The sequence below is a fragment of the Myotis lucifugus genome, unplaced genomic scaffold, assembly GCF_000147115.1.
Source record: "Myotis lucifugus unplaced genomic scaffold, Myoluc2.0 scaffold_44, whole genome shotgun sequence".
Lineage (NCBI taxonomy): Eukaryota > Metazoa > Chordata > Mammalia > Chiroptera > Vespertilionidae > Myotis > Myotis lucifugus.
In genome coordinates, this window is record NW_005871092.1 from 3,216,678 (window position 1) to 3,228,963 (window position 12,286).

Consider the following 12,286-nt stretch of genomic DNA (forward strand, 5'->3'; position numbering starts at 1 on the left):
TCATCACTTATAGACACACACACATGAGATACAGACATATACATACTACAGATGAGATTCTTACATGACTATACTTACCACACACCAGGCCACACATACATCCGTACATATATGTTCTGCCCTCTCCCGATGAAAGAATTCCACAAAAATGTCACCTGTTTTATAAAATATAAAATACTTCTGGATATCTGGTTGGAAGCCATGTGGCAGGGCTGAGGTAGAGGCGGTAGAGGCCAAGAGGGGAGGGCAGTTGTGGGTGATCAGGCTGGTGGGGGGCGGGGCCATTGGAGGTAAGCAGACCAGCTGGGGGGCCAGTTGTGGGCAAGCAGGCTGTCAGTGGGGGTCAGTTGGAGGTGATCAGGACAGCGGGGCGGGGGGGGGCAGTTTGGAGTGAGCAGGCCAGCCAGCAGAGGGGCAGTTGGGGGTGAGCAGGCCACTGGGCAGGGAAGGTGGAGGCAAGCAGGCCAGCAAAGGGGGCAGTTGGGGGTGAGCAGGCTGGCAGGGGAGGCAGTTGGGGGTGATCAGCTGCCGGGGGGGGGCACTTGGGGGCAAGCAGTCGTGCGGCGGGGGTCAATTGGGGGCGAGCAGGCCAGCAGGCGGAGTGGTTAGGGGCCATCAAGCAGGCAGGTAGGCAGGTGAGCGGTTAGGAGCCAGCAGTCCCGGATTGCGAGAGGCACGTCCGACTTCCTGTTTAGGCCCGATCCCTGTAAACTGGCAGTAGGACATCTTTCGAGGGGTCCTAGATTGGAGAGGGTGCAGGCCGGGCTGAGGAACACCCCCTCCCCCGTGTATGAATTTCGTGCACCAGGCCACTAGTTTATAATAAACCTTATTATCCAGAATGGAGAATAGTGCTCATTAATATTTTGCTCATTAATATTTTTCACAAGAGCTAGTGATTTCTATAACATAAACTATTATTGGTATCTTTGATATCTTTCCTAACTAATAATTTATATTCTATAAATTACCTAAGGGTATTTTCTCTTTATTTTCCATCATACTTCAATAGCACATTATTATAAAGACGGGCTTTTTTTGAAATTGATGTCCAAATTACTTCAGACAACTTCAAATGTATTTCTAGCTTTCATTTTAAAATTTTTTTTGTGAGCCTATATTTTTTATTATTTTTTTAATTTATCTTTATTGTTGGAAGTATTACAGTTGTCCCCTTTGTTTGTTTTTTCCCCATCGATCTCCTCTGCCCCTCCTAGGCCTTCACCACTCTATAGTCTATGCTATGGGCTATGCATATATGCTTATAATTTCCTTAATCACTCCCACCCCCACCCCGGCCTTTCCTGTGAAATTACTTAGTCTGTTCCAATGTATTTCTAGCCTTTAGAATAATCTTTGTAGAAAGTTAATTGGGATTTTGAAATATTCCATATAGTGAGAGCTTTTTATGTTAATATATTTTAGATAATTGTTTGCTTTATAACTTTAATAATTAAAATGATAATTTTTTGTAATTTAAATATATTTCACTTTTTAATGATATAGCTTCATTTTTTAATGACTTTAATTCACTGTTGTGTACAGTTATATAATTTTCTTTGATCTGACCAGACACTTTGAAGTTGAAACTTCTTTGCCATTTTGTACTTATTAATCTGATTTTAAGTGTGTTTGAAAATTATAGTTTAAAAATATTATTACAGTAATTAATAATTATTTTGGTGTTGCTATACACAATAGTTATATGGGTACTGTACTGTTTTTTTATGGTTATAAATGGGTATCATGTACTTCATTGAGGTGGGGATGGTAATAATACAATATAAGAATATATTTCACATGTTTGCTTCTTTTAAAATAATTTTACACATATTTAAAATGTATTGGTAACTTTGGTTAATAACATTATATAATTTTCAGGTATGTAAGATTACATAGTTCTATTCTATGTACTCTATTGTGTGCTCTCCACCCAAAGTCTAGTCTCCTTCTGTTTATTTATTTGACCTCCTTTACCTTCTGTTGTCTGTATCTGACTTTTATTTGCTACTTATTTTATATTCCACATATGAGCAAAATCATACTTTTTTGTCCTTTTCTGTATGACTTATTTTACTTAGCATAATACTTTCAAGATCCATTTATGTTTGTCATAAATGGCAATATTTCATTTTTTATGGCTGAGTAGTATTCCATTGTGTGTGTGGAATTACATCTGGTAATTACTTTTTTTCAGAACTGCCCAGTGTGATAACCACTCACAGTTATGAATAGAAGAAGCACAGTTTATTCTTGTATTATTATTGATTAATTATTGCATTATTTAGTTTTATTACAAATATAAACCTACTTTTGCCCACCCTTGTATATGAAAATATATTAAAATAGGTGAAAAGAAAAACTCAGGTGTGGGGAAGTATGTACTCCAACGGACAGTTTAAAGCAGTGATGGCGAACCTATGACACGCGTGTCAGAGGTGACACGCGAACTCATTTTTTTGGTTGATTTTTCTTTGTTAAATGGCATTTAAATATATAAAATAAATATCAAAAATACAAGTCTTCGTTTTACTATGGTTGCAAAGATCAAAAAATTTCTATATGTGACACGGCACCAGAGTTAAGTTAGGGTTTTTCAAAATGCTGACACGCCGAGCTCAAAAGGTTCGCCATCACTGGTTTAAAGCATTTAACTATACTTCTAAGTCCTTTATTTTCTGAGCGAGTTTGGTGGTTCACCTTAATTCTATATAATAAAAGCCTAACATGCAAATCGACCAAATGACGGAACGACCGGTCCCTATGACGCACACTGACCACCAGGGGGCAGATGCTCAACGCAGGAGCTGCCCCCAGCCTGCAAGCCCCAGGCCAGCCAAGGCGGGTGCCATCGGGGCCCCCCCTACCCCGAGCACCCTGCCGGTTCTCCCACAGATCGGCCCTGATTGCCGACCAGGCCTAGGCACCCTTACCCATGCATGAATTTTGTGCATCGGGCCTCTAGTTGTAGAATAAAACCAGTATATTACAGGTAGATGTTTAATGTTTTCTTCAACCACCAACTCCTACTTGAAACTCCATCTAATTTGAGCTCTGGTCCTTCTCTTTCCTCTTAATCTTTTTTTTTCTTTCTTTACATTCCTTCTATGTTCATCCTGTCTCTTTGTCACTACTCTGCTGTACTCTAGCTTTGTATTTCCTATAATTACAGTCATCTGAGATTCACATGTGGGTTTTATTCTGACCATAATCTGTTTTAGATGTGTAACTTTTCTATGAAACATTTTCCATCTGTAAAATGAAGACAAACATCTTCATTATAGTTTTGTGAAGATTATAAACCATGTATGTGAAGTGCGTAGGATAGAATCTGGTATTTAATAGGTAACAATAGTGATGGTAATGACAAAAGTTACAGTATTACTACTATGACTATTAGTTTAGCTATAATGATGGTTATAGCCAACCCTGGCTTCCTTTCCTAAAAATCTTTGCAAGGTATCATTTCACTTTTCTTGAATCTATTTTGTTTAAAAGCACGTTATTTTTTGGTTAAAAGTACTACTTTCTTATTTACCCCAAAGTTACTAACCTTTCCCTTTCCAGTTAGTTTGTGACTAAATTACTGCAACATTTTCTTAGCTGGTCTCCCACTTTATACTTTCTCTTTTCTCTAAACATTCTGTATTATTCTGCTAAATGAATCCCCCATTAGTAGGTCAGTAATAGTCACATATAGGCATATCATAATCCCCCCTATGGTACCAAATCTGAGCTCTAACTGTATGAATGTGGAGAAGTCAGCAATTATTCTGGTGATGTAAGCAGGGACAAGATCAGAAATTACAAATTAATGCATTTACATTTTGACCCCATGAGAATACCTTCAAATGGTTTTCAGCGGGGGCATGTTTTAGAAAATCGGTCTCCATGCAGTTTAGAGAATGGTTTGAGGACCGAAGGCATAGAGAATGCTTATGAGACTGATGAAGTAATTTGACATGATGTTTGTTTCTAAATTTTATGTTTTGTCAAGAATTATAAAGGTTTTAACACATCTATGCTTTTTAAAGGTTGATTTAAAAAATTCAGTTTCAACATATTAAAACATGTCAAAGCCCAGGCACATAGACTTGGCACATCCTAATTACATTTGAAAATATTTAAAACCATCTGAGGACTTAAATTCTGACTTGAGTTAGCCTAAGTGAAAAAAAACAACAACAACAAACCTTTGGCCTATGAGTAACTAATTTAGTAGTCTTCTGACTTACAAAGTTTTCAGAACAAAGCTGACTGTCTGTGTCATTTGATCTGCACAGACATTTGAGTTGATAGTATGAAGGATACTCTACGAGGTGCTGAGGATACCAAGAAGTAAAATTCCTCTTTTGAAGCTTATGACTTATTTGGAAAAGCAGGACTGCTATATAAAAAGAAAGTGATTTTGGTGATGTGGTTAAAGAGTGATAAGAGCATTAGTGTTATTGTTGGTAGAAGTGTGAGGAAAGTTTTTACAGAGGAAGTAATACATGACCTATATCCTCAAGGATTTTGGTAACTGAAAGAGCAGTGAGGATGACATTCTAAACTGAAGACCACTTGGAACTCCAGATATGTTGCTATCTTTCAGGGGGTAATGTACAAATCTTATTAGTATATAGGCTGGAAGATTTTCAGAGGATGGCTAAGTAATAGGGGTCAAGTTTGGAGAGATGAATTAGGACTTTAAATGATGGCTTTGAAAGCAAGCTTTATCTTTGAAAGCAATGAACAGTTCAACTCAATAATCATATGTGATCACATATTTGCCAGATTAGTAATATTTCCTAAGTATCTATAATCAATCATGAGATGTTTGGCAAGTTATTTAAATAATTTTAGCCTTAGTTTCCTTAACTGTATAAATGATGTAGTAAATAGATCTCACACTTGTGGGTAAATGACAGAGTGTCAACACAGTGCTTGATAAATAATATTAGGCATTCTGTACATATTCGTTTATCTTTCTTCCAAGATCCTTAGTGTTACATCTTCAACTGCTTAGCTCTCTTATCTCACCAAAGTCTAAAGGTTTTATATTTGGTGTTTATATTAAGATAGATGGTATAACTTGAGATAGCATGCTTTTAGTAAACTTTGTTCATTTTGTATTCAATGCCTTAGTTTACTTTTGATAATGTGAAAAGTAATCCTAGTTAGTTGTCATTTAGATTGAACCATAAGAAATTGCCAATATGTGACCATGAGTGACTTACAAAGGTGGTAATTTCATGTGATTCAACCTAAGTTATGACTATAATTAGTATAACAGTAGATGGTTAAAATACTTACCTTTCTTCATTTTCCTCTTTAAGATCCTGATAACTTAAGTGACTCTCTGTTTTCTGGCGATGAAGAAAATGCTGGGACTGAGGATATAAAGAATGAGATAAATGGAAATTGGATTTCAGCATCCTCCATTAATGAAGCTAAAATTAATGCCAAGGCAAAAAGGCGCCTACGGAAAAACTCATCCCGGGACTCTGGCAGAGGCGATTCAGTTAGTGATAATGGAAGCGAAGCCATTAGAAGTGGAGTAACTGTACCAACCAGTCCAAAGGGAAGGTTGCTAGATAGGCGATCCAGATCTGGGAAAGGACGGGGACTTCCAAAGAAAGGTTGGTATATACCACATCCAAAGACATAAGTGGAAAAAAATATTGCCCGGTTTTTGTACTACAATTTCCTTGTTCTATGAATGAGAGATATATAAACAATGATAACATAAGATTTGGGTTTGTATATATATTTTTACATAGTACTAAACTGAGGGTCCTACCACTTTTTAAGTTGAAGCATTTTCATTTTTCATGTTTGAATAGATTTAGTTTTTGAGCAGAACTTTATTATTTCCAGCAAGTTGCACACTGACATTTTTCACAGTTATAAATTATGCATGTTCTCTCTAACTTTGCTTGAAAGAAACAAGGTCAGGAATTCATCATACCTATTGTCTAAGGCAGGGGTGGGGAACCCTTTTTCTGCCAAGGGCCATTTGGATATTTACAAAATTATCAACTTAAAAATTAGCCTGCTATATTTGGTCAAACATTTAATTAACTCACCCCTAATGCCTTGGCATGGCCAGACCAAATTATACAGCCTGAGGGCCGGACATTCCCCACCCCTGGTCTAATGAATCAAATTATGGTCATTGTGAAGAATACATGATACATGTAAATTTGATTGGTAATATTATTCTCAGAATATTAATTAGATTTCATAGATCTAGTTCCACGTTCTCTTTAGCTCTATTTATCTTGGATAGTGGAGTAGAATTATCTGTTCTCTGCTGTGTCTCTAGTGCTTGGAGTAGTGACTAGCTACATAGATACTGTACTTAAATATTTGTTGATTAAGGGGGGGAGGGGTCTGTCATCTTTTGTCTGTGGTAGGATTTTGATACAGTTTGGTGATTTTACTAACTTCTGAATGGTGGGACCTTCAACTTAATAGCCTAGGGTTCTTGCAAAATGTTTTTGTCATATGTCCAAAATAGTTATTTTGTTGAATGGCTCTATAGCCATTGGTTGGATCAAAAATAGAAACTAATTCTCAGATTCTTTTTTGCTCTGGTGACAAGGATTATACTCTGGATATAAAATAAAAACCCCTAAAATATTGGTGATACTGTAAACTTCTTTAAAATTATTCAATATATTGAGCCTTATAAAAACATTCAGTAAGTTTATGTAGAAAAGCAACTTTGAAAGTTTCATTTGTTAAATTTCTACTGATCTGCTTATATATAGAAGTAGAGAGAAATAATGATCAGTGCTCTTAATGCTTAAAAAGCAATGATTTGTAACATTGCTAGTTGCAAAATATAGTTTAATATGCACTTTTATATCTAAAGAGTATTTGACTTTAAAACATGATGGTGGTCATGGTGTTTCTTTGTTAATTAATTTCTTCCTTATTGAGTTTTCTATGCCACATTGTACTGGCTCAACATAATTTTTTTTTGTGTTGATCTCAAGAAATGCCAAATAAAATTTAGAGCTAAATTGAAATATCACCTTCTTCGAGGTCCCCAATATAGTTGGGTTTTTTTTGTGATCTTTTTGTTTGGCTTTTATTTTAAAGCAGCTGCCTTTTTAGTTTTAACTTTATAAACTATTTCAACTTGATGTTCCTAAGTAGATTATAAAATATCTAATCTTTACTGAAAAAGCAGTGATCAGAATAAAAAGAGGTTTAAAGTATAAGTCTCAACTGGAAAAAAAATAAATTAAAATACAGTTTTTTTAGCTGTTACTTATTTTAAAATATGTTTTATTGATTTTTTTTTTTAAGAGAGAGGAAGGGAGTAGGGAGAGAGAGAGAGATAGAAACATCAATCAGTTGCCTCCTGCATGCCCCATACTGAGGATCGATTCCCAACCCCTATATATGCCCTGACTGGGAATTGAACTAGCGACCTCTTGGTGCATGGGTCAGTGCTCAGCCACTGAGCACACCGGCCGGGCAGCTGTTATTTTTAATTAACATCTGAACGTGTAGAGTTCTTTCAAATTTCTCTTTGCTTTTTCAATTCAAAACTTTCCAGGTGGTGCAGGAGGCAAAGGTGTTTGGGGTACACCCGGCCAGGTATATGATGTGGAGGAAGTGGATGTGAAAGATCCTAACTATGACGATGACCAGGTATCTGTGTTTTTGCTTTTTTAACATATGTTTTAATACTTACACACTTTTTTGATCTCATGTTCGTTGTTTACTCATATGTTTGTCAAGTCATATGTTCTATGTCTGTGTTTATAATCTATAACTGTCAAGTCATATGTATATGATTATATATACTAATGTGTGTATGTAATTTATGGCTATATATGTATATAGGCACACACATTAATATATGCATGGAAGTCATTTATTTACTCAGTACCTTCAGATTGTTAGGTTAATTTTGGATTAGGAAAAAACAAGATAACTGATAGTAATCTATATATATAAAAGCCTAAGGGACCGGTACAACCAGTTGACCGAACGACTGGTCAACCGATCGCTATGATACACTGACCACCAGGGGGCAGACGCTCAATGCAGGAGCTGCCCCCTGGTGGTCAGTGCTCTCCCATAGCCAACCTCCCACAGCCGGCCAACCTCCTGCAGTCCCTCCCCCTGCTGGCCAGCCCTGATTGGCCGCAGTCGCTGGCTAGGCCGAGGGACCCCACTCATGCATGAATTCGTGCACCGGGCTTCTAGTGTATATATAATTTTCTTTTGGTTTCTGAAGTGAATCAAAAATAGATCTTCACAAATTTACTTAAGATTATCAGATTGTTTTTCAGTAAGTTCTTTTGAGTTAATTTAGTTTCTATAGTAATGAGAATTGAGAAGAATATATAATTTTTGAATATTAGTAAAGACAAATATTAAACGGCTTTTATATATTGCTGTTTAAGATGTTGAGTTTGGTAATTTTGAAACATGGATCTTTTTTCTAGAGATAGTGCTGAGAATATAAAATTTTCATAGATTTTCTAATGAATTTACATATATTTATCCTTTTACTGGAAAATTTCTAACTTATCCCATAGTAGAATAGTATAATGAACCTACTTGTACTCATCTCCTAGCTTTACCAACTTTAATAGTTAATAACTCATGGGCCAATCTTTTTTCATCATGTACCTCCATTTACTCTTCCTGCTGTGTCTGTTCCTCCTCCCCACCCCCCTACAGCTCTGGATGAAGATAAGATATATAAGATAAGATGTAATAAAAATTTTAGACAGGAATTTATCAGGGTATATGTTAGATTGTTTTTGTTGTGTATTGTTTACTAGTATGTACTTAACTATTTTAACTAACAGTTGGATGCAGAAATATTTCTAAGAGAACATGAAAAAATAAATTTTAAAACCAGTAGGACTCAAATACTATAGAAACTTTGCTAAATATTCTAGGTTTGATATATAATCTTTCAAATTTATGTTGTTAGGTGGAAGCCAGTCACAAGTTACATATAAACATTTCAGGGATTTTTGCATAGCAGAAGGGGGTTACTTCTTTGTGAAATTTCAGTTTAATAGTGCTTTTCCCATAGAAAATTTTTTGTCACTACAACATAGATTTTTGTTATTAGGAGCATTATTGTGGTAATACTAATCATGAAGGCTTTGGTTCCTGCTTCATTTTTTAAAAAAAGTGAAGTTATAATGAAAATGCTAGATAAGGTAGGAAGTCATCTTAAAAAAATTTGGTCACCAAAGGATTGGTTTTGTGAGATATAAAGAATTAACAGAAGATAATGGCGGGTGGGGGGGAGGTTGGAAGCACATCATATGTGCTGTGGTTAGTGGTTCTAATCTGTGTCTTGGTTATTATATTTAGATTTTGTAAAAGAACAGATTAAATTTTTATATAAGTGATCAAAGCATATAGCATGCCTTCTCTCCCAGAATTGGGATTACTAACCAGTTGAAATATAAAATTATCAAACAATTTCAGTTTATCTGAATATTTTGTTCTTTAATTTATAACTCTTTCTCCCCTTTCCCTTACCAGGAGAACTGTGTTTATGAAACTGTAGTTTTGCCTTTGGATGAAACAGCATTTGAGAAGACTTTAACACCAATCATACAGGAATATTTTGAGCATGGAGATACTAATGAAGTTGCGGTAGGCTTAAAGTTGCAATTGCAATTTATTTCATTTAGGAGAGAAAACACTATTAAAAGCAAAACATAACTAGAATGATCTTGGATCACTGAATAAGTGTAAGAATTTTCTTTTGTATAAATGAATTTTTAACTAAGAAATGGAGTAAAATTTCATGAATTTAGATTAATTCTTACCTATTTTGGATCTGATGAGGGCTATGTGCCATTTCCTTCCCTGAAAAATGACACAACACGATATTTTTATAGTTTTTATAATTACAAAATATTTTTTAAATTGATAGTTTATAAAATACAATTTTAAGTTTATTCCAACATTTAAAACAATAATCCCACTTAAAAACAATCTTTTAAGATCTCATTTTAAACTTTATATGACAGTATAAAGTAAATTTTTGTGCAAAGAGAAAGCTTTGAAGAAAATCAGAGTATAAACAGTTTATTATGATAATGTGAAATGAATTTCTCCATAAATGCTTATAAAGCAATATTCCTAGAAATAATGTTAATGTATTATAAGGGAGAGGATTAGTTAACTCCTAACGCCAAACTTAGTAATATTATGTGGATTAATAAACTATTTTAGATTTAATTCACATTTTTTTATTGATTTTTAGAGAGAGAGAAAAAGGGAGAGAGAGAAAACAGCAATTTGTTGTTCCACTTATGCACTCATTTGTTGGTTCTGGGATGTGCCCTGACCCAGAATAGAACCTGAAACCCTGGCGTTATCAGAATGAAGCTCTAAACTACTGAACTACCTGGCCAGGCCTGTAATTCACATTCTTGAGTTCATTGATGTTCAAACAGTTAAAGCTTGACAAAGTGGGTCAATATGTAATTTATATGCAGAGTAAGATATATTTATTCTATCCCTCAAAATTTGACTGCCTCTCTGATTATTTCCACATAGGAAGAGGTAAGGATATATAAAATCTTGATTTTTTCAAAATTAAAATACTTTTTTTTTAAAATAGGAAATGCTAAGAGATTTAAATCTTGGTGAAATGAAAAGTGGAGTACCAGTGTTGGCAGTATCCTTGGCATTGGAGGGAAAGGCTAGTCATAGAGAAATGACATCTAAGCTTCTTTCTGACCTTTGTGGAACAGTAATGAGCACAAATGATGTAGAAAAATCATTTGATAAATTGTTGAAAGATCTACCTGAATTAGCGTTGGATACTCCTAGAGCACCACAGGTTTGTATTATTTTGCTTGCTTATTCTCTTCCTCCACTACCCTTCCAGGTATAGAAATAATGTATACTGCTAGGAAATTGTATTAGATGAAAAAGGAAAATATGGCCCATATTTCCTATCACACAAAAATAGCCCTTTAACATTTTAGTGTATTTTCTCTGAGCTATTCCTCCCCCCTCCCATTTCATCATACTATAATTTTATATCTTACTTTCCATGTAGTGCTCTGTATAGTTTTTAGGTCATACTTTTGTTTTCTTATCTGTAAATTCTTTATTATACGTAGTTAAGATGTTTTATGAGCTGGGATTTTTAAAAGATGTAGATTATTTTGAGTATTGAATTTGCTTAACTGATGTTTATTATAAAATAATCATAAGGAAGACTGTTCCCTTTTGTAGCATTGAGGGTAATAGTTAGAAAATTCATGGTTTATGCTTCTGTTTAGGTTTCTTTTCTCAAAGCCTTATACTTTTTAAAATGTATTTATATTGCTTTCAGAGAAGAAGGGAGAGGGGAGATAGAAAAATCAATAGTGAGAGAGAATCATTGATGATTGCCTCCTGCACGCCCCCTACTGGGGATCGAGCCTGCAACCCATGCATGTGCCTTTGACCGCAATCGAACCTGGGACTCTTCAGTCTGCAGGCCGATGCTCTATCCATTGAGCCAAACCAGCTAGGGCTCAAAGTCTTATACTTAAATTAGACTTAATACATGCTGACATTATAACATGACTTTCTGGTTTGAAATAAAAAGTGTGTGAAATTTTTTTCTGGTTCCTTGACCAAAGTCTTAAATCAAGGTAGGAGCATTTAAACATTAATTTGGGAATAGAGTATAGGTAGGTTAATTCCTAAATGCTGTGATTCAAACATGAACGTTTTAAAATATCAGTACTCAGCCCTGGCTGAGTAATGTTTTCCACTCTTGTTCTTTGGTATAATTATAAGCTAAATCAAGGTTTCTCTTGATTTTAAGTCATTGACTTAACAAGTATTTTTAATCATATACTCTGTTTCAGGCATTATGCAAGGTAAGGTGTTGGGGAGTCAGTAGTAAGCAAAACAGATGTGCTCTCCCCCCCCCCCCCATGTCATTTAACCTGAAGGTTAAGTTGTGGGAGTGTGTGCCAAGCATAACTAGTTAGGTGCTGAATAAAAGTGTTTTTTTTAACATTCTAAAAAATACCTACAATTTAGGATTGTTGGTATCAACTGTGTAGTTCAACCAGTCTTCATCATTTATGTATTTAGAAATTGTAAAGGTTTATTTTAGATTTTTTAATACAGTTTTTCCCCCCCTTATTATAGTTGGTGGGCCAATTTATTGCAAGAGCTGTTGGAGATGGAATTTTATGTAATACCTATATTGATAGTTACAGAGGAACTGTAGATTGTGTACAGGCTAGGTAAGTAAATTAATTTTCCTACTAAGAATTTCAAATGAGTTTAAAATTCC

The 12,286-nt window shown here is 35.1% G+C and overlaps 1 protein-coding gene across 3 annotated transcripts in view; it reads left to right on the forward strand.

Annotated features, from left to right (window-relative positions):
• Positions 1 to 12,286, forward strand: part of PDCD4 (programmed cell death 4) — a 25,535-nt gene that overhangs the window by 4,785 nt on the left and 8,464 nt on the right. For all 3 annotated transcript variants that reach the window (XM_006088120.3, XM_023753353.1, XM_023753354.1), the window contains 5 exons: positions 5,319 to 5,621; positions 7,553 to 7,647; positions 9,514 to 9,627; positions 10,604 to 10,825; positions 12,139 to 12,236. In XM_006088120.3, the coding sequence (XP_006088182.1) occupies positions 5,319 to 5,621; positions 7,553 to 7,647; positions 9,514 to 9,627; positions 10,604 to 10,825; positions 12,139 to 12,236 (832 nt within the window). The remainder of the gene's footprint in view (positions 1 to 5,318; positions 5,622 to 7,552; positions 7,648 to 9,513; positions 9,628 to 10,603; positions 10,826 to 12,138; positions 12,237 to 12,286) is intronic.